This window comes from Choloepus didactylus, chromosome 1 (genome assembly GCF_015220235.1).
Source record: "Choloepus didactylus isolate mChoDid1 chromosome 1, mChoDid1.pri, whole genome shotgun sequence".
NCBI lineage: Eukaryota > Metazoa > Chordata > Mammalia > Pilosa > Megalonychidae > Choloepus > Choloepus didactylus.
Window position 1 is genome coordinate 242933974 of NC_051307.1, and position 27045 is coordinate 242961018.

At 39.6% G+C, this 27045-nt stretch overlaps 1 protein-coding gene across 5 annotated transcripts in view; it reads right to left on the reverse strand.

Moving 5' to 3' along the window:
* Positions 1 to 27045, reverse strand: part of LOC119508756 (transmembrane and coiled-coil domains protein 1) — a 330776-nt gene that overhangs the window by 725 nt on the left and 303006 nt on the right. For all 5 annotated transcript variants that reach the window (XM_037802556.1, XM_037802550.1, XM_037802563.1 and 2 more), the window contains one exon: positions 1561 to 1696. In XM_037802556.1, the coding sequence (XP_037658484.1) occupies positions 1561 to 1696 (136 nt within the window). The remainder of the gene's footprint in view (positions 1 to 1560; positions 1697 to 27045) is intronic.

The following is a 27045-nucleotide window of genomic DNA, read 5'->3' on the forward strand; positions in this document are numbered from 1 at the left end:
TTAATAACAAGACTTCAAAGATAAGATTCGTTTTTTAATTTTTCATTTAAAAATCATTAACTTAAGTTACACAGAACACAGATACTTTTCAACATAAAACATTCAAATAGGAAAGATAGTCTCCTTTGATATTTTCTTCAATTCCAGTCTCTGCTCCTTAGGTAACACTGTCAATCTGGTGTGCGTTTACCCTTTCATCTGTGTTTAAGTGTATGTGTACATGTGCCTAGGGAAATCCTTGGAATTATTTTTTGATGTTCTGTTTTGACATAAATAGTATCATACTAAAGGAATGGATCCATAACTTTTTTTTTCACTCAATAATGGTCTTGGCAATCTTTCCATGTATATATATAGAGTCATCTCATTCTTTTCAACTGCTACATAGCATTTTATAATATGGTTATATTACAGTTTATTTAGCCAATTTCCTATCAGGGATATTTAGGTTGTTTCCAATTCTCCCACCCTAAAAATGACAAAATGAACATCCTTTGCATATACTTCCTTGTATACACCACCTGGGATTTTCTAAGTCAAGTATACCCCTGACAACAGTGGAAAGGGATCTCTGACCCTGCCTTCCTAAAAAAAGGTACATTGTGCTTTTTAGGTTGATTTCTGTAAAGAGGACACTGTGCCCAAACACTAAACGTGATCAGTTCCCTTCAAGGTCACCATCCTCACCCATGAGTTTGTATAAATTTCATCATAACACTTAGGGGACAGAACCTATCTCCCTTGCGATGGTCAGACATCCTCCAAAATTCAGCAGTGCGAGGGGCCCAATGGGTTTCTCTGGTTTTGATTTCAATGGGTTCTGGTTTTTTGGAACCCATTTGAAGTGAGGCCATGGTGACTTTAGACTGGTGCTAGCCAGAGAATGGGCAGACAATGGATGCTGTCCAAACAAGAATGATCTTGGGAGAAAAAAATCTAAAAGATAAACAGAATTCTGGGACCTGGAGAAGATGGCAGCTGGGTAAATAATCTATACATTCCGTTGATTCTTTTAGGCTATTATAACACAAGTTTCCTGGACTACTTCTCTCAGACTAGCTTACTTCAAGATGCTTTCATATGAAAACACCAAGAATTGTTCCTTTAGACAAACCTCCCAACTGGAGTTAAATATTCTATTTCCTCATAGAACAAAAGAGACGGGCTATTAGCCTTAAAACATTACTACCTTGTGTGTTATTCTCACATACTGCCTGGTAATGCATTTGTACAAGGTTTGGATTTGGTAACTAAGAAGAAAGCCCCATTTCCCATAAAAGGAGAAGATAGGCAAGATTGCTATTATACTTGGCAGAGTGGCTCTTGAAGCAGTCATGCATGTGCTACAGTGATCCAAAGAAACATTTCTCAAGAATCCAAGCAGGTGTACCACCCCAAAATGGAACATACTCTTGAGAAATATACCTTGTTCAAAGTGTTTGGTGTATTATAGTTGGTATAAGCTTCTCTTGATGCTCTACCAACCCTCTTCATCTTTTTTTTCCCCCTTTTTCTTGAAACCCTCTAGTCTTTCCTTTTCACCTCATGCTTCATGCTAACCTGGATGTCCCGGGCCCGTTCATAGGACTGATATGCAATCTTCTCTTCCATGCTGGCCAATTCTTGCTTCAAGTTCAAGATTTCATTCTGGTGGAGTTCTGTTAAATCATTAAGTTGTTCTTCTAATCGTTCACACCTAAGAATGGAGGAAAGGTCAGAATCAGGCATGTTGTGAATATTTTTCCTGGTATTATTAGCCACCCTTCAAATTCAATCCCAGAAATCCAGTCTGCAAAGGAAGAAATTAAAAGCACAAGAAACTGAGTGAGTGGCCTGGGGTAATAGGCCATGCCAGTGAGTATAGCTGGGAATTAGAGCTCTTAGTCCTTGGAATGGACAGCTTGTCGCAAGGCCATTTCATAGCAGCTAATGGCTTTTTTACAACTTTCTCACCACACAGCATTTGCATCACACAAGCATTCCTTTTTAGCTTTAAACATACCCATAATATGGAACGCAGTTCTTATCTGCTCTGAGCACATACAGAAGAGGTAAAAACTAGAGTACAATTAAGCAGGTCTTATCAGAAAAAAATAGCATATAAATGAAACTGACCTTCCAGCAGTCATCAGTAGCTCATTCCGACACTGGACAGCTCACTACCTGGATGTTCATGAATTAGAGCTCTAGAAATGCCAGACCCAGAAGGGCCCATCATTCCCTGGCTAACCACATGGGACTCTAGTCAACAACATTTCTGGGAATAACCGTGAAAGCAAGATAGAGTGCTGCCATCAGTAGTTTACATTCTATAGGAAGGATGCAGAAAGACCAAGATTTTAGGGATGGATCAGTAAAAATGAAGATAAATAGTATATAATGTAGAGAATGGTCACGGAAGTCCCCTTTCCTTTTAACTGATTGAGCATGAGAGCTGAAATCTGAATGATGAGGAGAACGAGCCCTGCAATGTGGGGGAAAGCATATCTTAAGAAGGAACAAGTAAAAATTTCCAATATGGGAACTAGCTTGGCAAATTTTTTATGGAAAGAAAGTAGTGCCAGTGTGACTATAGGGAGTAATACGCATGAGAATTGATAATAATTTCTTGAGAGTAGGGACTATTTATTCACCTGTGTATCTCTAGCACTTAGGGCCTAATGAGGTTATTCTACATATAGATGGAACTAAAGATGAGATCATAGATTCCAGACATTGAAAGAGCATGGGTGGCAGATGGCAGACTGGTGACTGTATGTTTTAGTTACTCCTCCAGGAAAGTAGTAGAAAGCCAGGAACTGCGTGGACTGGACACCACAAGCAATCTGACTTTGGGCATACTTCATACACACTCATGAAAACGTGGAACTGCTGAGATCAGCGAATCTGTAAGTTTTTGCTGGCCAGGGGACCCGCGCCCCTCCCTGCCAGGCTCATCCCGGGGAGGAGGGCTGTCAGCTCCGGAAAGAAGGGATAGCTGCAGTGGCACCCGTATCGAACTCATTCTACTGATCCAAACTCCAACCATAGATAGACTGAGACCAGACACCAAGAATATCTGAGAGCAGCCAGCCCAGCAGAGAGGAGACAGGCATAGAAAAAAACAACACGAAAACTCCAAAATAAAAGTGGAGATTTTTGGAGTTCTTGGTACATGAAATGGGAAGGAGCCCTGAGGCGCTATGCAAAACCCAAAAAGCTGATCTCTGCTGCCCTGTGGACCTTTCCTTAATGGCCCTGGTTGCTTTGTCTCTTAGCATTTCAATAACCCATTAGATCTCTGAGAGGGCCCGTTTTTTTTTTTTTTTTTTTTTAAACCTTTTTTTCTTTTCTAAACAATTACTCTAAGAAGCCCATACCGAGAAGCTTCAAGACTTGCTATTTGGGCAGGTCAAGTCAGAGCAGAACTAGGGAGCTCTGAGACAAAAGGCAAATCCAGTGGCTGAGAAAATTCACTAAACACCACAACTTCCCAAGAAATGGGGGGTGTCCCTCACATCCATCATCCTGGTGGACAGGAACACTCCTGCCCTCGCCAGCCCCCTAGCCCAAACTGCCCCGACAACCCAGTGTGACGGAAGTGCTTCAAATAACAGCACACCCACAAAACTGGGCATGACATTAGCCTTCCCTGACCTCAGCTGATTGTCCCAGAGTTGGGAAGTAGGCAGTGTGAATTAACAAAGCCCCATTCAGCCTCATTTCAGCAGACTGGAGCCTCCCTACACAGCCCCGCAGCCCAGAACTGTCTGGGGGGATGCACTCACCTGTGACATAGCACAGTCATCCCTCAACAGAGACCCGGGTGCACGGCCTGGAAGAGGGGCCCACTTGCAAGTCTCAGGACCATACGCCAATACCAAGGACTTGTGGGTCAGTGGCAGAGACAAACTTGGCGGGACTGAAGTGAAGGATTAGACTATTGCAGCAGCTTTAAAACTCCAGGATCACCAGGGAGATTTGATTGTTAGAGCCACCCCCCCCCCAATGACTGCCAGAACAACCCCCATATACAGGGCAGGCAACACCAACTACACATGCAAGCTTGGTACAAACCAATGGGACCCCACAAGACTCACTCCCCCACTCACCAAAAAGGCTAAGCAGGAGAACTGGCTTGTGGAGAACAGTGGCTCGTGGACGCCACCCGCTGGTTATTAGAGAAAGTACTCCACGAAGCTGTAGATCTGATAAATTAGAGATAAGGACTTCAATTGGTCTACAAATCCTAAAAGAACCCTATCAAGTTCAGCAAATGCCACAAGGCCAAAACAACAGAAAATTATAAAGCATATGAAAAAACCAGACATTATGGATAACCCAAGCCCAAGCACCCAAATCAAAATACCAGAAGAGACCAGCACCTAGAGCAGCCTCTCAAAGAACTAAAGATAAACAATGAGACCATAGTACGGAGATAAAGAAATCAAGAAGACCTAGAAGAGCATAAAGAAGACATTGCAAACTAAATAAAAAATGGATGATCTTATGAAATTAAAGAAACTGTTGACACAAATTAAAAAGATTCTGGACACTCATAGTACAAGACTAGAGGAAGTTGAACAACGAATCAGTGACCTCGAGATGACAGAATGGAAAATGAAAGCATAAAAGAAAGAATGGGGAAAAAAATTGAAAAAATCGAAATGGACCTCAGGGATATGATAGATAATATGAAACGTCCAAATATAAGACTCATTGGTTTTCCCAGAAGGGGAAGAAAAGGGTAAAGGTCTAGGAAGAGTATTCAAAAAATTGTTGGGGAAAACTTCCCAAATCTGCTAAACAACATAAATACACAAATCATAAATGCTCAGCGAACTCCAAATAGAATACTCCAAATAAACCCACTCCATACATTACTGATCACACTGTCAAACACAGAAGAGAAGGAGCAAGTTCTGAAAGCAGCAAGAGAAAAGCATTCACCACATACAAAGGAAACAGCATAAACTAAGTAGTGACTACTCAGCAGCCACCATGGAGGCGAGAAGGCGTGGCACGATATATTTAAAATTCTGAGTGAGAAAAATTTCCAGCCAAGAATACTTTATCCAGCAAAGCTCTCCTTCAAATTTGAGGGAGAGCTTAAATTTTTCACAGACAAACAAATGCTGAGAGAATTTGCTAACAAGAGACCTGCCCTACTGGAGATACTAAGGAAGCCCTACAGACGAGAGAACAAAGAAAGGACAGAGAGACTTGGAGAAAGGTTCGTACTAAAGAGATTCGTATGGGTACAATAAAGGATATTAATATACAGAGGGGAAAAATATGACAAACAAAACCAAAGGATAAGATGGCTGATTCAAGAAATGCCTTCACGTTATAATAACGTTGAATGTAAATGGATTAAACTCCCCAATTAAAAGATATAGATTCGCAGATGGATCAAAAAAATGCACCATCAATATGTTGTATACAAGAGCTCATCTTAGACACAGGGACACAAAGAAACTGAAAGTGAAAGGATGGAAAAAAATATTCATGCAGCTACAGCCAAAAGAAAGCAGGTGTAGCATATTACTCAGATAAAATAGACTTCAAATGGAGGGATGTTTTGAGAGACAAAGAAGGCCACTACGTACTAATAAAAGGGGCAATTCAGCAAGAAGAAATAACAATCGTAATGTCTATGCACCCAACCAAGGTGCCACAAAATACATGAGAGAAACACTGGCAAAACTAAAGGAAGCAATCGATGTTTCCACAATAATTGTGGGAGACTTCAACACATCACTCTCTCCTATAGATAGATCAACCAGACAGAAGACCAATAAGGAAATTGAAAACCTAAACAATCTGATAAATGAATTAGATTTAACAGACATATACAGGACATTACATCCCAAATCACCAGGATACACATACTTTTCTAGTGCTCACGGAACTTTCTCCAGAATAGATCATATGCTGGGACATAAAACAAGCTCAATAAATTTAAAAAGATGAAATTATTCAAAGCACATTCTCTGACCACAATGGAATACAATTAGAAGTCAATAACCATCAGAGACTTAGAAAATTCACAAATACCTGGAGGTTAAACAACACTCCAAACAATCAGTGGGTTAAAGAAGAAGCAAGAGAATGCTAATATATAGAGACGAATGAAAATGAGAACACAACATACCAAAACCTATGGGATGCAGCAAAAGCAGTGCTAAGGGGGAAATTTATAGCACTAAACGCATATATTAAAAAGGAAGAAAGAGCCAAAATCAAAGAATTAATGGATCACTGAAGAAGCTAGAAAATGAACAGCAACCAATCCTAAACCAAGTACAACAAAGAAAATAACAAGGGTTAAAGCAGAAACAAATGACATAGAGAACAAAAAACAATAGAGAGGATAAATATCACCAAAAGTTGGTTCTTTGAGAAGATCAACAAGATTGACAAGCCCCTAGCTAGACTGACAAAATCAAAAAGAGAGAAGACCCATATAAACAAAATAATGAATGAAAAAGGGGACATAACTGCAGATCCTGAAGAAATAAAAAAATTATAAGAGGGATACTATGAACAACTGTATGGCAACAACTGGATAATGTAGAGGAAATGGACAATTTCCTGGAAACATATGAACAACCTAGACTGACCAGAGAAGAAACAGAAGACCTCAACCAACCCATCACAAGCAAAGAGATCCAATCAGTCATCAAAAATCTTCCCACAAATAAATGCCCAGGGCCAGATGGCTTCACAGGGGAATTCTACCAAACTTTCCAGAAAGAACTGACACCAATCTTACTCAAACTCTTTCAAAACATTGAAGAAAATGGAACACTACCTAACTCATTTTATGAAGCTAACATCAATCTAATACCAAAACCAGGCAAAGATGCTACAAAAAAGGAAAACTATCGGCCAATCTCCCTAATGAATATAGATGCAAAAATCCTCAACAAAATACTTGCAAATCGAATCCAAAGACACATTAAAAAAATCATACACCATGACCAAGTGGGGTTTATTCCAGGCATGCAAGGATGGTTCAACATAAGACAATCAATCAATGTATTACAACACATTAACAAGTCAAAAGGGAAAAATCAATTGATCATCTCAATAGATGCTGAAAAAGGATTTGACAAAATCCAACATCCCTTTTTGATAAAAGTCTTCAAAAGTAGGAATTGAAGGAAACTTCCTCAATATGATAAAGAGCATATATGAAAAACCCACAGCCAGCATAGTACTCAATGGTGAGAGACTGAAAGCCTTCCCTCTAAGATCAGGAACAAGACAAGGATGCCCGCTGTCACCACTGTTATTCAACATTGTGCTGGAAGTGCTAGCCAGGGCAATCCGGCAAGACAAAGAAATAAAAGGCATCCAAATTGGAAAAGAAGAAGTAAAACTGTCATTGTTTGCAGATGATATGATCTTATATCTAGAAAACCCTGAGAAATCAACGATACACCTACTAGAGCTAATAAACAAATTTAGCAAAGTAGCGGGATACAAGGTTAATGCACAGAAGTCAGTAATGTTTCTATATGCTAGAAATGAACAAACTGAAGAGACACTCAAGAAAAAGATACCATTTTCAACAGCAACTAAAAAAATCAAGTACCTAGGAATAAACTTAACCAAAGATGTAAAAGACCTATACAAAGAAAACTACATAACTCTACTAAAAGAAATAGAAGGGGACCTTAAAAGATGGAAAAATATTCCATGTTCATGGATAGGAAGGCTAAATGTCATTAAGATGTCAATTCTACCCAAACTCATCTACAGTTTCAATGCAATCCCAATCAAAATTCCAACAACCTACTTTGCAGACTTGGAAAAGCTAGTTATCAAATTTATTTGGAAAGGGAAGATGCCTCGAATTGCTAAAGACACTCTAAAAAGAAAACGAAGTGGGAGGACTTACACTGCCTGACTTTGAAGCTTATTATAAAGCCACAGTTGCCAAAACAGCATGGTACTGGCACAAAGATAGACATATAGATCAATGGAATCGAATTGAGAATTCGGAGATAGACCCCAGATCTATGGCCGACTGATCTTTGATAAGGCTCCCAAAGTCGCTGAACTGAGTCATAATGGTCTTTTCAACAAATGGGGCTGGGAGAGTTGGATATCCATATCCAAAAGAATGAAAGAGGACCCCTACCTCACCCCCTACACAAAATTAACTCAAAATGGACCAAAGATCTCAATATAAAAGAAAGTACCATAAAACTCCTAGAAGATAATGTAGGAAAACATCTTCAAGACCTTGTATTAGGCGGCCACTTCCTAGACTTTACACCCAAAGCACAAGCAACAAAAGAGAAAATAGATAAATGGGAACTCCTCAAGCTTAGAAGTTTCTGCACCTCAAAGGAATTTCTCAAAAAGGTAAAGAGGCAGCCAACTCAATGGGAAAAAATTTTTGGAAACCATGTATCTGACAAAAGACTGATATCTTGCATATATAAAGAAATCCTACAACTCAATGACAATAGTACAGTCGGCCCAATTATAAAATGGGCAAAAGATATGAAAAGACAGTTCTCTGAAGAGGAAATACAAATGGCCAAGAAACACATGAAAAATGTTCAGCTTCACTAGCTATTAGAGAGATGCAAATTAAGACCACAATGAGATACCATCTAACACCGGTTAGAATGGCTGCCATTAAACAAACAGGAAACTACAAATGCTGGAGGGGATGTGGAGAAATTGGGACTCTTATTCACTGTTGGTGGGACTGTATAATGGTTCAGCCACTCTGGAAGTCAGTCTGGCAGTTCCTTAGAAAACTAGATATAGAGTTACCATTCGATCCAGCGATTGCACTTCTCGGTATATACCCGGAAGATCGGAAAGCAGTGACACGAACAGATATCTGCACGCCAATGTTCATAGCAGCATTATTCACAATTGCCAAAAGATGGAAACAACCCAAATGTCCTTCAACAGATGAGTGGATAAATAAAATGTGGTATATACACACGATGGAATACTACGTGGCAGTAAGAAGGAACGATCTCGTGAAACATATGACAACATGGATGAACCTTGAGGACATAATGCTAAGCGAAATAAGCCAGGCACAAAAGAGAAATATTATATGCTACCACTAATGTGAACTTTGAAAAATGTAAAACAAATGGCTTATAATGTAGAATGTAGGGGAACTAGCAATAGAGAGCAATTAAGGAAGGGGGAACAATAATCCAAGAAGAACAGATAAGCTATTTAACGTTCTGGGGATGCCCAGGAATGACTATGGTCTGTGAATTTCTGATGGATATAGTAGGAGCAAGTTCACAGAAATGTTGCTATATTAGGTAACTTTCTTGGGGTAAAGTAGGAACATGTTGGAAGTTAAGCAGTTATCTTAGGTTAGTTGTCTTTTTTTTTTTCCTTGTTATGGTCTCTTTGAAATGTTCTTTTATTGTATGTTTGTTTTCTTTTTAACTTTTTTTTCATACAGTTGATTTAAAAAAGAAGGGAAAGTTAAAAAAAAAAAGGAAAAAAAAAAAATGCAGTGCCCCCTTGAGGAGCCTGTGGAGAATGCAGGGGTATTCGCCTACCCCACCTCCATGGTTGCTAACATGACCACAGACATAGGGGACTGGTGGTTTGATGGGTTGAGCCCTCTACCACAGGTTTTACCCTTGGGAAGACGGTTGCTGCAAAGGAGAGGCTAGGCCTCCCTATGGTTGTGCCTAAGAGCCTCCTCCCGAATGCCTCTTTGTTGCTCAGATGTGGCCCTGTCTCTCTAGCTAAGCCAACTTGAAAGGTGAAATCACTGCCCTCCCCCTACGTGGGATCAGACACCCAGGGGAGTGAATCTCCCTGGCAACGTGGAATATGACTCCCGGGGAGGAATGTAGACCTGGCATCGTGGGACGGAGAACATCTTCTTGACCAAAAGGGGGATGTGAAAGGAAATGAAATAAGCTTCAGTGGCAGAGAGATTCCAAAAGGAGCCGAGAGGTCACTCTGGTGGGCACTCTTAGCACACTTTAGACAACCCTTTTTAGGTTCTAAAGAATTGGGGTAGCTGGTGGTGGATACCTGAAACTATCAAACTACAACCCAGAAACCATGAATCTCGAAGACAGTTGTATAAAAATGTAGCTTATGAGGGGTGACAAGGGATTGGGAAAGCCATAAGGACCACACTCCACTTTGTCTAGTTTATGGATGGATGAGTAGAAAAATAGGGGAAGGAAACAAACAAAGGTACCCAGTGTTCTTTTTACTTCAATTGCTCTTTTTCACTCTAATTATTAATCTTGTTATTCTTGTGTGTGTGCTAATGAAGGTGTCAGGGATTGATTTGGGTGATGAATGTACAGCTATGTAATGGTACTGTGAACAATTGAAAGTACGATTTGCTCTGTATGACTGCGTGGTATATGATATATCTCAATAAAATGAAGATTAAAAAAAAAAAGACATTACAAAAAGAGAGATATTGTATGTTACCACTAATGTGAAATCTGTGAAAAATGTACAATGTTTTATACTGTAGAATATAGGGGAGCTAGAGACACCAATTAGGGGAGGGGGAATGATAATCTAATAAGAACAGATAAACTATGGAGGGTAATCTCAATGTTATGGGAATGCTCAGGAATGATTATGGTTTGTAAACTTTCTTGGATATAGTAAGATCATGTTGGAAGCAATAGAGTTATTTTACGTTTTTTTTTTCTCTTATTCCTTGTTTTCTTAGGGGTTGTTAATTTTCTTGGGGTATGGTAGGAACATGTTGGAAGCAATGTAGCTATTTCAGATTATTTGTTTTTCTTACTCCTCTGTTTGGACATGGTTTATTAATTTTCTTGGGGTATGGTAGGAACATATTGGAAGCAAAGTAGTTATTTTAGGTTATTTGTTTCCTTAATCCATTGCTTTGTTTGAAATGTTGTGGGGTTTTTTGGTTGTTGTTTGCCTGTTTGTTTTTAATTTTTTGATAAACAAAGTTAAAAAATTGAAAAAAAATCAGTGAAAAATGGGAGTAAAAACTAAATGACAAATAGGGTGGGATGGGGGGATGGTTTGGGTATTCTCTTTTCACTTTTATTTTTTATTCTTATTCTGATTCTTTCTGATGTAAGGAAAATGTTCAGAAATAGATTGTGGTGATGAACGCATAACTATATGATCATACTGTGAACAGTTGATTGTATACCATGGATGACTGTATGGTTTGTGAATATATTTCAATAAAACTGAATTAAAAAAAAAAAAAAAAAAAAAGAAAGAGCATGGGTAAAGGGCCGGGGGTAGAAACGTATAGGGGGCATTTAATCAGAATAGTTGATCTATGTTGGAGACTAGAGGGGAATCCAACCTTAAAAACTAGGCAGAGGAGCTGGGACCCTGGAATAGACAATAATGGGCCTAAGGTAGACTGCTGAGTGAGGAAGTTATATGATGAACACAGCGTTTTAAGAAAATGAGTTATCTAGTAGTGGTGAAGAGGACAGACTTGGGCAGTTGAGTGTGAAGTCCTAGGAACCAAAGAGATAAGTAGGTAGGACAAAGCTTGAAGACTACAAAAAAAAAAAAAAAAAAAAAAAAAAAAGACTAGAAACAGTGAAAGGGAAAAATAAAAATGTCTCTAGCCTATGGTGACTAGACTGGAAACTTCTGTGTCCAACAAAGGGCATCTGGGCAGAGCTCATTCCAACAGGAGAATATACTACCATTGAAGAATATACAACCATTGATTGCTACCATTAGCACAAACCTAATACAAGCATGTGGGTCTCATAGGACTTCATTTAAAAAAAAATAAAAATGCCAGAACAAACTGAAACATTTAAAGCTACCCCCTTTCATTCCTCTTGTTTTTAGCCACATTTATAATACTTTTTAAAGAATACATGGAATTTCTGTGTTCAAGGTAATTTTTATGTTGAGGTATCACCAACTTTCTCCCTTTTAATAACTACATAATAAAAATATTCTAAACTCCATTCCTTCTCTAAGAAACAAGGATTTTTTAAAAAAGCATCTTTGACCCTTTTTACTATGTTATTAAATCCTATTTAGTTTTCCTTTTTCTTTGATAGGAATCTCTGTACTGAGTGCTTTCATGCTGAAACTCTTCCTATTACTGAAGTGACTGTACAAACTGATCAGAAAGCATTTCCACCTTTTATCCATAACTAGGGCTAGACATTCTACATTACTTTGCCTTTTCACTTCGTCTACTGCCAGGGCATGTGGTCAGGAACGTGTCACATCTGGAATTGATTTTCCACCTAATTTTAAGCTAGCCAAATGCCATAAGATTATGTTAATATATTATGCTTTTGTGATTGTCCTATTTTAGCCTACTGTTGTATGGTGTCTATAGGGTTTTCCTCTCCTTACCAGGGAGGAGCTAGTGACTTTTAAAAAGTGGTGCTCCAAAGTGCAAGTCCCTTGGGATGTAATGGAAGGGCTGTCCTGGCAGTAAATAACTCCTAAGCTAAGGACTGGTTTTGGGTGGCAGGGAGGGGAGCACAGTGGAAGTGGCAACTGGCCTGCCTGTTGATGAAAGCAGACCCCTGTAATGTCTTTGGCATGTGTTCCATATGCCAACACCAAAACTCTTTTTTTTTAATGCAACTTCATTGAGATATAGTCACGTACATACAATCATCCAAAGTATATAGTTGTTCATAGTATCATCACAGTTGTGCATTCATCACCAAATCAATTTTTGAACATTTTCATTACTCCAAAAATGAGAATAAAAATAAAAGTAAAAAAGAACACCCATCAAAGTTTGATTGTGGTAATGAAAACACAACTATATAATGATACTGGGAACAACTGATTGTATACTTTGAATGACTGTTATATAATTATATCTCAATAAAATTGCGTAAAAAAAAAGAACACCCAAAACATCCCATACCCCTCTTATCCCCCTATTATTTCCTTTTGTCCCCATTCTTCTACTCATCTGTCCATACACTGGATCAAGGGGGTGTGAGCCACAAGGTTTTCATAGTCACACAGTCACACTGTGTAAGCTATATAGTTATACGATCATCTTCAAGAATCAAGGCTAGTGGATTGCAGTTCAACAGTTTCAGGTATTTTTTCTAGCTATTCCAATAAACTAAAAACTAAAAAGGGATATCTATATAATACATAAGAATAACCTCCAGAATGAACCTCAACTCCATTTGAAATCTCTCAGCCACTGAAACCTTTTATTTGTTCATTTCTCTTCCCTCTTTTGGTCTAGAAGGCTTTCTCACTCTTATGATGCCAGGTCCAGGCTCATACCCAGAAGTCATGTCCTATGTTGCCAGGGAGATTTACAACCCTGGGAGTCATGTCCCACATAGAGGGGGAAGGCAGCAAGTCCACCTGCCAAGTTGGCTTAGAGAGAGAGGCACCATCTAGCAACAAAAGAGGTCCTCTGGGGTGACTCAGGCACAATTATAAGTAGGCTTAGCCTCTCCTTTGCAGTAACAAGCTTCATAAGGGCAAGCCCCCAGCATTAGGGCTTGGCATACTAAACTGGTAGTCCTCAATGCTTGTGAGAATATCAGGAATTCCCCAGGTGGGGAAGTTTAATATTTCCACATTTTTCCCCAGTCCCTCAAGCACCCCAAACTCTTGGCCCACTAAATGTATGGTCTTTCAGTCTTTAAGGACTATTGGAGAATCTTATCTAATATTAAGTGTGACTCATACATACCAGTAGAACAGATTTAAAAATAAAATAGTAGCAGCTACCATTTATTTAGTGCCTACTATGTGATATCATTTTAACAACCCTAAGGAAAGCAGTAGGTACTATGTTCATTATACAGATGAGGAACCGAAGTTCAGAGAGGTAAGTAATTTGCCCAAGGACACACAGATATTAGGTAGAGAAACAAGGATTTGAAAATCCAGGTTTGTTTGACTTTTAAAACTCAAGTTTCTTTTTTTAAAGCAGGAAGTCTCTTTTATTATCTTACAGTTGTCAAAGAGGTGGGTAATATCAATGGTAGAAAAAGGTAGAAACAAGAAAAGGGTGAGAAGACAAGTTTAATATGGAGATCTCATGGGAAAGAAATCCAGCAGATATAGCTCCAAGAAGGGAGCCTGGGTAACACCTATGATGAAAATGTCTTCTTTTCTAGATCTTTCTGTGGCCAATCTATCTTCTTTATTGCCTTCGACGCCTTGATGACCAGGACACATACTTCTGTTGAATATCCATTTCTTGGGAAGCTTGATCAATCTTCTCAAAATCCTTTTCTGTGACATTTCTTCCAGATGTTGTTTTCCATCCATTTCCTTTGTAGTTATCAACCCATTATGCCATGCCTCTGACGACAAACTTGCTAGCCATTCAATGATGAGTTTATCTATATTTTTCATTTGCTGTGAGTGCTCTCTGCAGTTCTTTGGTTTGATTTGAATGCCATCCAGAAATCCTCTCACTTAAATTTGGAGGACTGCTCAGTCCCTGGTAAACTCCCAATCTTGCTTCTGCACCTTCTCTCCCACCATTTTTTGGAGTTATCACCTACATAAACAGTTAGCATGTGTTCTTGGTTCCTGCCAGAACCCTGTCCATGTCTGTTCTGGTTTGCTAATGCTGCTCGTTATGCAAAATACCAGAATGGATTGGCTTTTAATAAAGGGGGTTTATTTGATTACAAAGTTACAATCTAAGGCAATAAAATGTCCAAGGTCAGGCATTAACAAAGGGTACCTTCACTGGAGAAAGGCCACTGGCATCCAGAAAACCTCTGTTAGCTGGGAAGGCACGTGGCTGGTGTCTGCTTGCTTCCAGGTTGTGTTTCAAAATGGTGTTCTCCAAAGTGTTACTCGTGGGGCGTTCTGTCCTCTCTTAGCTACAGCTCCTCTTCAAAATGTCAGTGTCAGCTTCCACAGCCGTCTTCAAAATGTGTCTCTCAGTTACTCTGACATATGGGCTGTGTGGCTCTTTTTAAAGTACTCCAGTAACCCAATTAAGACCTACCCTGAATGGGTGGGGCAGCACCCCCAAAGATCTCTCACAGTTGATTGAGTCACATCTCCATGGAAACGTTTAAATCAAAGAATTCCAATCTAATCAACACTATTACGTCTGCCTCTACAAGACTGCATCAAAGAACATGGAGTTTTGGGGGACATAATACATCCAAATCAGCACACAATGTCAGTCCTGGGAGTTCATGTTGGCCTTTTCCAACGGGCTCGCTTAGTGTCTTCCCTGGCCCAGGAGTCTCCAGTTAAGGATATGCCTACAGTGTCCCAAAACCCAAGTTTGTAACCTCTACATTGTGCTGCCACTTGAAACTACTTAAGAAGTCCAGATCAACATATTCTATTTATAGGTAAGGAAACTGAGCCAGATCTACAGATGATCCAAATCACATAGCCACAAAGGTAGCTCAATAGGACGGACTGATATGATGATTTGGAGCTTGATGTCAAGGTGGAATCAATGGGGAGGAGAAGCAAGGTCATGAATACATTATGGACCTATAATCAAAAAGAGATAATAACAAGTGTTGGGGAGGATGTGGAGAAACTGAACTCTCATACACTGCTGATAAGAATGTAAAAGGGTACAACCACTTTGGAAGACACTTTGGCAGTTGTTTGAAAGAGTTACCATATGACCCAGCAATTCCACTCTTAAGTTTAAAGGAGAAGAGAAATGAAAATTCTCTCTATTGTTTTTTTGTTCTCTATATCATTTATTTCTGCTTTAATCCGTGTTATTTCTTTCTTCTGCTTTAGGATTAGTTTTCTGTTCATTTTCTAGCTTCTTCAGTTGTTCCATTAGTTCTTTGATTTCAGCTCTTTCTTCCTTTTTAATGTATGCATTTAGAGCTAAATTTCCCCCTCAATACTGCCATCGCTACATCCCATAAGTTTTGATATGTTGTGCTCTTGTTTTTATTCGTCTTTAGATATTTAGCAATTTCTCTTGCAATTCTTCCTTAACCCACTGATTGTTTAGGAGTGTGTTGTTAAACCTCCAGATATTTGTGAATGTTCTAGATCTTTGATGGTTATTGACTTCTAGTTATATTCCACTGTGATCAGAGAATGTGCTTTGAATAATTTCCATCTTTTAAAATCTACTGAGGCTTGTTTTATGCCCCAGTTTATGATCTATCCTGGAGAAAGTTCCATAAACAATAGAGAAGAATGTGTATCCTGGTGATTTGGGATGTAATGCTCTACATAAGTTTGTTAAGTCAAATTCATTTATCACATTGTTTAGGTTTTCAATTTCCTTACTGGTCCTCTGGTTGATCTATCTATAGGAAAGAGTGATGTATTGAAGTCTCCCACAATTTTTGTGGGAACATCTATTGCTTCCTTCAGTTTTGCCAATGTTTGTCTCAAGTACATTGGGGCACCTTGACTGGGTGCACAGACATTATGATTGTTATTTCTTCTGGTTGAATTGTCCCTTTTATTAGTACACAGTGTCCTTCTTGGTCTCTTATGACATCCTTGCATTTAAAGTCTGTTTTATCTGAGATTAATATTGCTACTCCTGCTTTCTTTTGGCTGTAGCTTGCATGGAATATTTTTTCCTATCCTTCCACTTTCAATTCCTTTGTGTCTCTAGGTCTAAGATTAGTATCTTGTAAGCAACATTGATGGTTCATATTTTTAAATCTATTCTGCCAATCCAAATCCTTTAATTGGGGAGTTTAATCCATTCACATTCAATGTTATTACTGTGGAGGCAGTTCTTGAATTAGCCATCACATCCTTTGGTTTTTATTTGTCAGAAGTATTTTTTCCTCTCTCTATTTCCTTTAATGTACCTTTACTAAAACTCATTAGTTCTGTGCCCTTCTCCAGACCTCTCTCTCCTTTCTTTTTTACTCAACCAGTAGGGCTCCCTTTAGTATTTCTTGTAGGGCAGGTCTCTTGTTAGCAAATTCTCTCAGCATGTTTGTCTGAAAATTTTAAGCTCTCCCTCAGATGTGAAGGAGAACTTTGCTGGATAAAGAATTCTTGGTTGGCAATTTTTCTCTTTCAGAATTTTAAATATGTCATACCACTTCCTTCTCACCTCCATGGTGGCTGCTGAGTAGTCACTACTTAGTCTTTTGTGTGTGTGTGTGTGTGTGTGTGTGTGTGTGTGTGTGTAATTTATTTTGAAATAATTTCAAAGTTATAGGAACAGGTGCAAAAACAATAACCCCATACACAGAACTCCAGCATACCCTGAACCCCCTCCCCCGACAGCCCAATCCACCAACTTTAACATGCTGTCACATCGCTATTTCTTTCCCTCCCTCCCTCCCCTATTTATTCATCCATCATCTATTGCTCTGTCTTCTGAACACATGAGAGCAAGCTGCACACATCCTTGAACAAACACTATAATTCACATATACAATTCCCATGAACAAGAACATTCTTTTATACAATTCCATTAAGCACAGCTAAGAAGTACAAGAGATTCAACAATGATACAAAGCTTACATTCTATATTTCCTTTTCCTTATGTCTCAACTGTGTCCCTTTGAGCCTCCTGTCCTCCATCCTCAAATCCCATTCAGGTTCATCCTTGGCATTCAATTGTCATCTATTTAGACTGTCTTTTTTTTTTTTTTTCCCAGTTGTGGAAACATATATACAGCCTAAATCTTCCCATTCCACCCCCTCCCTAACCTTCCGTTAGTGGGATTAATCACCTTTAGAATGTTGTAATGCTCTTTCCCACCATCCATTACTAGAAATTTCCCTTCACCTCAAACAGCAACCCTACACTCATTTCTTAACTCCCCTTTGCCCCTTCCCCCATTTCTCTTAACCCATACTCTACTTTTCATCTCTATGGTCATATTCTCTGATAATTTCTTTGTGTTTACTGTGGGGCTTAAAATTAACCTCTTAAATCCATAACAATCTTGTTTTTTCTTTGATACCACCTTCACTTCAGTAGGGACATATAAACTATGTTCCTATACTCCTCCATTCCCCCACCTTTATATAGTTGTCTAAAATTACATGTTTTATGTTGAGTTCAAAACCACTGATTCATCATTAGAGTTTGTGTATTTTATATCATGTAGGAAGTAAATAGTGGAGTTACAATTAAAAGATTATTGACTTCTATTTGTATTCCTATGTGGTTGGAGACTGTGCTTTGAGTATATTCAATCTTTTTTTTTTTTAATTTGTTGAGGCTTGTTTTATGTCCCAGCTTATGGTTCCTTCTGGAGAAGATCTGTGATCACTAGAGAAAAATGAGTGACCTGGTGATTTGGGATGTAAGGTTCTATATATGTCTGTTAAATTCTCTATATCTCTTTCTCCTTTCTTTGTTTCTCTGTTGGTAGGGCTCCCTTTAGTATCTGAAGTAGGGCAGGTCTTTTATTGGCAAAATCTCTCAGCACTTCTTTGTCTGTGAAAACTTAAAGCTCTCCCTCAAATTTGAAGGAGAGTTTTGCTGGATAAAGTATTCTTGGCTGGAAATTTTTCTCTCTCAGAATTTTAAATATGTCATGCCACTGCCTTCTCACCTCCATGGTGGCCGCTGAGTAGTCACAACTTAGTCTTACGTTGTTTCCTTTGTATGTGGTGAATTGCTTTTCTCTTGCTGCTTTCAGAACTTGCTTCTTCTCTTCAGTATTTGAGAGTCTGATCAGAATATGTCTTGGAGTGGGTTTATTTGGATTTATTCTATTTGGAGTTTTGCTGGGCATTTATGCTTTGTGTATTTATATTGTGTAGAAGGTTTGGGAAGTTTTCCCCAACAATTTCTTTGAATACTCTTTCTAGACCTTTACCTTTCTCTTCCCCTTCTGGGACACCAATGAATCTTAATTTTGGACGTTTTATTTTATCTATTGTATCCCTGAGATCCATTTCAATTTTTCAATTTTTTTCTCCATTCTTTATTTTGTTCTTTCATTTTCTGTTCTGTGGACTTCTAGGACACTGAAACGTGTTCAACTTCCTCTAATCTTGTATTGTGAATATCCAGAGTCTTTTTAATTTGGCCAACAGTTTCTTTTATTTCCATAAGACCTTCTATTTTTTTTATTTACTCTTGCAATGTCTTCTTTATGCTCTTCTAGGGTCTTCTTTATGTCGCTTATATCCTGGGCCATGGTCTTCTTGATGTCCTTTAAATCCTCTGCTATGTGTTCGTTCCTCGATTGTAGTTCTTTGATTAATTGAGCCAAGTACTGTGTCTCTTCTGATATTTTGATTTGGGAGTTTGGAATTGGATTCTCCATATCGTCTGGTTTTATCATATGCATTAAGATTTTCTGTTGTTTTTGGCTTCTTGGCATTTGCTTTACTTGATAGGGTTCTTTCAAGTTGTAAAAAAAAAAAAGACACCAATCTAATTTTTCAGAAACACAGTTTGGTGGCATACACTTTCTCTAACTAACCAGCAGATAGCGTCTGTGAGTCACCTATATCCCTCAAGTCAGTTCTCAACCTTGTCCCTGCGGTGTGGGGGAAATGATTCTTGTGAGGTTCAGTTGGAGAACTCAGTTTGGGTGTGTTGCTGGAGCTGTCCACCCTGAATGTGGGGCGTGTCCGGGTGGCCAGGGAGGAAGGGCAGCTTTAATATTCAAATCCCCCAGGTTCCTGGAGATTCAAGGCCACTGCAAGAGTCTAAGCCTTCATTTCAGTTCAACCCCAGACCCTCTTTATCGCTATCCCACAAACCACTGGACTTGGCATAGCGTCCCCTGGGTTCTCCGAGCAGGCCCCCTCTCCCAGCCGCGATCCTCCAAGACCTCTGCTGAGGGAATGCTGTGCTACGTCACCAGTGCACACCATCCCTCAAGGGAAGCCCCGGGCTGCCAGGCTGTGCAGGGTCATTCTCAGCCTGATGCAAAGATGGCCGAACGGGGCATCTCAACCCCCACCTCCTTGCACAGTTCCTCCTTCCCAGCTCCGGGACAACTGGCAGGGCTCTGGGCTGTGGGCATGACCCCGGGAAGGAGTTTATCCAGCCCTCCAGGGAGCCAGCTGCTAGCCATGGAGTCTGTTTCTGCTTCCGGCTCTCCTCTCTGTTCCCCTGGTCCTGAGGGTATCTGTAGCGGGCTATCCTCCAGGCCAGACACCGAGAGGCCGGCCCAGACCCCTCTTGCTGTCACAACTGCAGCCACTCCTGGGTACCTCCCTTTTTTTTTTTTTAAAAAAAAAAAAAAAAGAACCAATCAGTCTCCAAATGCCAACCCTTGGCTTCCCCTCACCGCCGCGTGGCTGTGGGTCTTCCAGCCAGCTTACTCACTTGTTTCAGAATGCAGACTCCTGATTTCACCAAGTATACAGCCCCTGTGGTACTAGGAGACCTTGTCCAGCTGGCGTATCGCTGTAACCGGTATTCTGGGTCACTTTCTGGTTTTTATCTAGTGTTTTTCATGGAGGTGTTTTTTTTGCCCTTTCTCACCTAGCCGCCATCTTAGTTTCCCCACTACTTAGTCTTATGTTGTTCGCTTGTATGTGGAGAATTGCTTCTCTCTTGTTGCTTTCAGAACTTTCTCCTTCAAGCATTTGACAATCTGATTAGAATACATCTTGGAGTGAGTTATTTGGATTTACTCTCTTTGGAGTTTGTTGGGCGTCTATGATTTGCATATTTATGTCATTTAGAAGGGTTGGGAAGTTTTCGCCAACAATGTCTTCGAATACTCTTCCTAGTCCTTTACCCTTCTCTTCCCCTTCTGGAACACCAATGATTTCTTCTATTTGTGCGCTTCATGTTGTGCATTATTTCCCTGCGATCATTTTCAAATTTTTTGAGTTTTTTCACCATTCGTTCTTCCGTGCTTTCACTTTCCAACACACTACCTTGAGTTCACTTATTTCTTCCTCTGCTTCTTAAATCTGGTGTTATGTGTCTTAAGAATCTTTTTAATTTGATCAAGTTTCTTTTATTTCCATAAGATCTGCTATTTTTAAAATTTACTCTTCAAATTCTTCTTTATGCTCTTCTAGGGTCTTCTCAATGTCCTTTATATCCTGAGCTGTGATATTGGTATTTGTGATTACTTCTTTGATTAATTGCTCCAAGTTCTGTGTCTCCTCTGATATTTTAATTTAATTTAATTTAATTTTTAAAATTCAGTTTTATTGTGCTATATTCACATACCACACATCTCCTCTGGTTTTTTAATTTGGGCATTTGGGAAATCCGTATCTTCTTGTTTCTTCATATGCTTTATAATTTTTCTATTGTTTTGGCCTCTTGGCATTCGCTGATCCTGATAGAGTTCTTTTAGAATATACAGGCTTATTTAAACAATTATCTATAATTTGACAGAGCTACAGCTTGGTGGAGTGCACCTTCCCTGACCTACCAGCAGATGGTGCTCCCAACCCACCTTTTACCCTCAAGCCAGTTCTCTCCAACTTCATCTATGCAGCAAGTGGGGACCCAAACCATGTGGAAGTCCCATCAGTGCACCAATTTTCCATGTGCAGTGGGGACCACCAGCCCTGTGGGTGGGGTGTGTGTGCCCTGTGTAGTTTGGCAGAGAAGAACGGCTCTAAGACCCAGTATTCCCAGCTGTTCCTGGGACTGCGGCTGGAATACCCTGGGGCTGCAGAATGTGTCTAACCCTTCAGCTCAGATTCCCCACACAGTCCCTCTCTTCTGTGGGCCCACAACTCCCTGGGATTGGTGTAGGGCTCCTGGCACTTCCATGCAGCATCCCTGCCTCTACGCTGTGCACACTGCAGGCTTCTTGGAGGAGGAGTGTGCACCATCACAAGCCAGCTGAATCCTGAATTCCCTCAAGTAAGCTCTCAGCTGCGGCACTGTGAAGGTGTGTCTCCCAGCCAGCTGCAAAGATGGCTGCACAGGGCATGGAAACTACCCACTTCCCACCATCGACTGCCGGCTGCAGCAGCCCATCCCTAGTTTGGGGGTTCTCATCTGTGGGTGTGCGAAGGGCTATCACCCACGCCAGACGCTGAGGCGGGTACCCGGGGTGTGGAAGGCACTCACCCCTGCTCTCGACTGCGGCTCCCGGGTGGCTCTGCAGGTTGGACACCAAACTGCCTCCAAAGACGGTCTCTTGGTTTCTCCCCACAGTGCTTGACTGCGATTCTGGCTGCCATTTTCCCAGCGACTTTCCGGACTGAACACTCAAATGTCTCCAAATATGGTCCCTCAGTTTCTCCCCACTGTGCTCAACTGCGACTCTGGCTGCCATTTCTCTGGTGGCTCTCCGGACCGAACACTCACACAACTCCAAACACCGTCTCTCAGTTTCTCCAAGTACACAGTCACCATGAATATATAAGTTCCTGCCCAGCTGGTGGAATCCTGGAACCGCTATTAAGGAGAACTTTGCTCTGTCTCTCCTAATCTGCCATCTTGAATCCCCCTCCAAAGTATTTTTTTTTTTTAATTCAGTTTTATTGAAATATATTCACATACCAAACTATGTAATACTTCACTTGTGAATAGCCAAGATGATAAATCAATAACATCTCAGGCTACCCTGAGATTTTTACCTGTTTCTAAAGGGTGAAATTATAATACTATATTACATTTTTGTAATATTTTGTAATGTTATATTTCACATTAAGGATATAACTGTAACTGTGGAGCTGTAACCTATTAATATTCTTTGAAATTTGCTTTCTAACTACTTGTTAAATTGCACTTGGAAAGTTATCATTCTATGTATATATGTTATATTCTACAATAAAAAATACTATGTATGAGTTAAGAGTCCTTGCAAGAGTCCTCAGCACTTACTCCCAACCAACACTCTTGAACCTTATTATAAGTGTTTGTTTACCATATGTCAAAGGTCCTAGAAGCTATTTTCAGACCTGATTTGGTTCACTCATTATTATATCTAAAAACTCTCCATCTACACTCCTACTTTACATCTTCTTCTGCACTTACAGATTCTTTTTTATTATGCAATTTGTACCAGCTGATATATCTGCTCAGTCCAAGTTTTATAATCAGACTTGGATTCAAATTCTGCCTCTTCCATTCATTAGAGCGGGTAACTCTTGTTCATCTGTAAAGCGGAGATCTTACTAATTCCAAAGGGCAATTGTGAAGATTACATGAGGAGACAGATGTCAAATGCCTGGGACAGAAGAGGTGCTCGGTGAGACATTTGGTTTTATTTTTCTCTTTTGTGATCCTCCTCGTTCTCCCCAACAATCCCTAGCTACGTAGTTCAAAAGGACTGCTTGTAAATGGCACTGTGGTCTCAAGTGTCCAGTTGCTCCACTGTTTACTGCTTCTCACTTCTAATTTTTTGTCTAAGCTTCCATTTCTTTGTGTATCCTCACATTCCTAGGTCATTCTTAAACATCTCCTCTTGGTCATATAATGTGACTTTTACCTTGTGATACCTTTCCCCTCTGTACTTAGAATTCCTGGTTGTTAAAGCCAGATGAGCTGTGGCAATCATCTAGGTCAGTGGTTCTCCATCTTCTCCATACCTTCCTTCCATACTTTCCTTCCCCCACAATCTGCCAGGCAGGTTCAAAGAAGGTAGGCAGCACACTAGAGGTTGCTGCCTAGAAAAAACAGGATTTGAGTCAATGTATCAACTGTAATTCCACTCCTGTTCCCTCCAACCTTCTGATTTACAGAGAAGAGAACGGCAAACATTATAACCCAACCCGTTTATAGTAATATAAAGAAAAAAGTGAAAAAGTGGTTTAACTTTACATGTGAATAAAACATTTCAATTGCCTGGACTTTGTCTAATCATATTTTCTAAATTACATATAATAATCATATTTCACATCTATGTTATAAAAATAATATATTTGTATAACATATTACTTGTAACATACATAAATTCCCATGTCTAGAAAAGTCCTTACCATCCTTACTGGGATGGGCAATATGCTACCACAGGAAATAAACAAAAGAAGGAAAAAATCTTGGAGTTGAATGTTGCAGTTAAATAGTTCTCGTTGATATATTCGCTCTCCTACACTAAGAATAACACTTTTACCTTTTTTCAACTTGGTTACTATATGTTCTGGAACTTCCACTGTTTTCTAGTGTATTTATGTTGTTTTCCCAATGAAATCATACACATGGGCTTACTGTGCACATACTCTCTCCTTCTCAACTCTGGGTACCTAACGCCTCTCTCTGCCTTATCTTCTCATCAGGAGGGCCAGCCCAAGCATTCATACAGGCTCCTACCACTTCCCTGACTCATGTTCACTAGAAAATTCAACTAGTTCCATTCTCTGGCCTGTCCAAACTTTCATGTAAATTGATGAAACTGCTTTAGCTACTTTCCTTCATGGTATGTTGTTTTTTGTACGTGCGTGAAGGAAGGTGTCTTAAGTAAATTTCATCTGGTCTTTGCAAATCTCCATGAAGACTTGAATAGAAACTGCTAATCCTCATTATGTCCTTGAAGACAATAAAGTCCTTCAGAGATTGAGCAATTTACTCGTCTCATGGAAAATTAAAAGCAAGATCTCCTCAATCTGAGTCTACCCTAGTGAGAAAAGGTATCTATTGTTTCCAGAGATAATACTTTATTAGCATGTACATAAGTAGCAAAGTAGCATTTGAGTAAGTAGAACGAGCCCAACTCTAGGGAGGTGAAACAGACAAACAGGTTAGGAGACTTGCCAAGGTGATACAAAACTGCACAACTCCGGAGTGCCCCCCAAAGCAAGATTCATAATGGATCCAGTTCAAACAGCCCCATTAATTCATCAACTAATAGCTACCAGCAACTATTTCCCTGTTCAAGTCATAAGAATTACCTGGAGAATGATGACTTTCTGAAAGAACAGAAAAGTTGCAGCTATTATTGTATAGCTGTAATCCTATTACATTCACACAAAATAGTTGTATTTGGGTTACCATAGTAAACACCTCCAATCTGCAGGAAGCATCAGGGAGGAAACAGAGAAAGCCATAAACCTTGAGGCTTTTGCAAAATCCAATAAACAAAGAGGATGGCAAAATGCCCCTGCTGAATTGGAATGCAGATCTTCTGGGTTGTCCTTAATATATTGAAATGAACTTTACTGGTCTGTCATCACTAAAACACTTTCCCCTTATTTGTTCACCCAGGCCACGGAACTCTGTTCCCTGCTCTTTTCAAAACCCTACAACCCACCATGTGACAGCACAAACCTGGTCATGCTTGGCAATTTCCTGTCAACTTTTTGTGTGTGTGCCACCAGCCTCAGTGAGGCTTAAGTACTTACTTGTGAAATTTTGGTCTGTAAACAGGCTAACACAGAGTCCAGTAAAAATGATGCGGTGTTCTGTGAGTAGAGGAGTGCACTGTGGGGGAGGAATTTAGGGTTCAATCTAATCTACTTAATCATAAAAATATCAAAACATTAACACCAATAATAACAAGAACGATGACAAGTACCTTCCCCTTCCCTATGCCTTTTTATATGTAGCATCTGCTACTGAGGAACTCAGATTTATGACTACGTTAATCCTAACCTACTTCCTTCCTGCAAGGTACTTCAATTTTATAACTGAGAAATGGGAGTCCAGGGAAGAGGCAGTCACTTTCCCCTGGTCAGTTAGTGAGGTGTCTCAATCACTTCATTGATGCCTACTGTTTTTGGTTTTATTGTTTGTTTTTTTTTAAACTTTTTTTCTCCTCTACTATTAATCAAATGCAAAACCTGAACAACAAAAGGAAGAGAACACCCACACTCTAGCTCCCGACTTCCAGTTATCCCTATTATTGACACTATAATCGCTTTTGCTTACTTTACTTGCTAGTGTTTATTCCTTTCACACGTATTTTTTCATACGTAATATTTTTTAAACTAAGAACTTCCTCTTTAAGGGATTTTAACCCCTTCGTATGATACTAATTAGAGTTTTCTGAACATGAAAAGAGGAGTCCTTGATCCTACAAGCATGTTTGTAGGCTGGCACATGCTCTTCATGAAATTCCACCTGAAACACAAAATACCCTGAGATTAATAATCTCATTTGGAGGCTTGTTACTTAAAGGTCCTTTCAAAATGGTTATAGACAAAAGGGAGTCTGGATACCTAAATATGATTTGAGCTTAACAGACTCTTATCTAAAGATTTTTTTTTTTTTTTAAATCAAGTTATATCTTATTTTGGTAGGCAAAATTCCTCCCCCACTAGAAGGAAAACCTGATCTATCTACAAAGTATTAAACACATCCAGATTTTATTGTAGATGAACAATCCTTAAATGAATACTGACCTTGGAAAAGTGTTTCAGTCACTGGGTTAGTCAACACAGTAGTCACTTCCTATATCATAAATAAGCCAGGGGCTCTTTTGGGTCAAATTACTGATGAATGAGAAATTGGGTGAGTGCACAGGTGGAGACCTCTTCATCAGATGTATCACTCTTTGGCTGTGGCTCAAAAGTTTGGAACCATCTCTAAGAGCCAACGGTGCTTCCCTATTTGGGCAATAGGTCACTAGGACAGGATATATCGTTGAAGAAACTTGTAGAGCAGGTAGCGAGAAAAATAGGAAAAACTAGGTCCCAGACCTGATGCCAAAAGAGCAACTATGGCAGCAGATCACTGTACCATTTCCCAAATGTGTACTGGAGACCTGGGGTAGCTTCTGCCAGTGTTTGACCAGAATGAAAAGATGTAGCTGGGATAGAGAACATGATATGTGGTGGGAGCTTGAATGGATTCCTTGCTGAATTGGGGAAAGTATATTTTCCTCCTTATCCTTTGTTACCTCACCTGTGTTGAAGCCTGAAAAAAGCTTAGGGAACATGAACTAGCCTTCAGTTGAAAAGGAAAAAGCACAGAGTCAGTCCTCAAAACTTGCAGGGTAGGCAGTGCATTATCTTAGACAAGAAACAGCAAACCTTAAAGCATATGGGGAACAAATAAAGCCTGAAAGGGCTTTCTGGGATATTCAGAGGCTTGGTAACACAGGTTCTAACATCCCGGCACATCCCAGACCCTTGGATTCCCCCATGGATAAAGTATCCTCTTCCCATATGGTGAAAAAGTAAAGCGGGAGGTAGCATTTATTGAGTTCCTACTCTAAACCAATCACCAAATTGGGAGGTTTCAATACATCATCTCAATCTCAATAACCCTATACAATAGATTCCATTATTTTGTTTTTATAGAGGAAGAACTGAGACTTA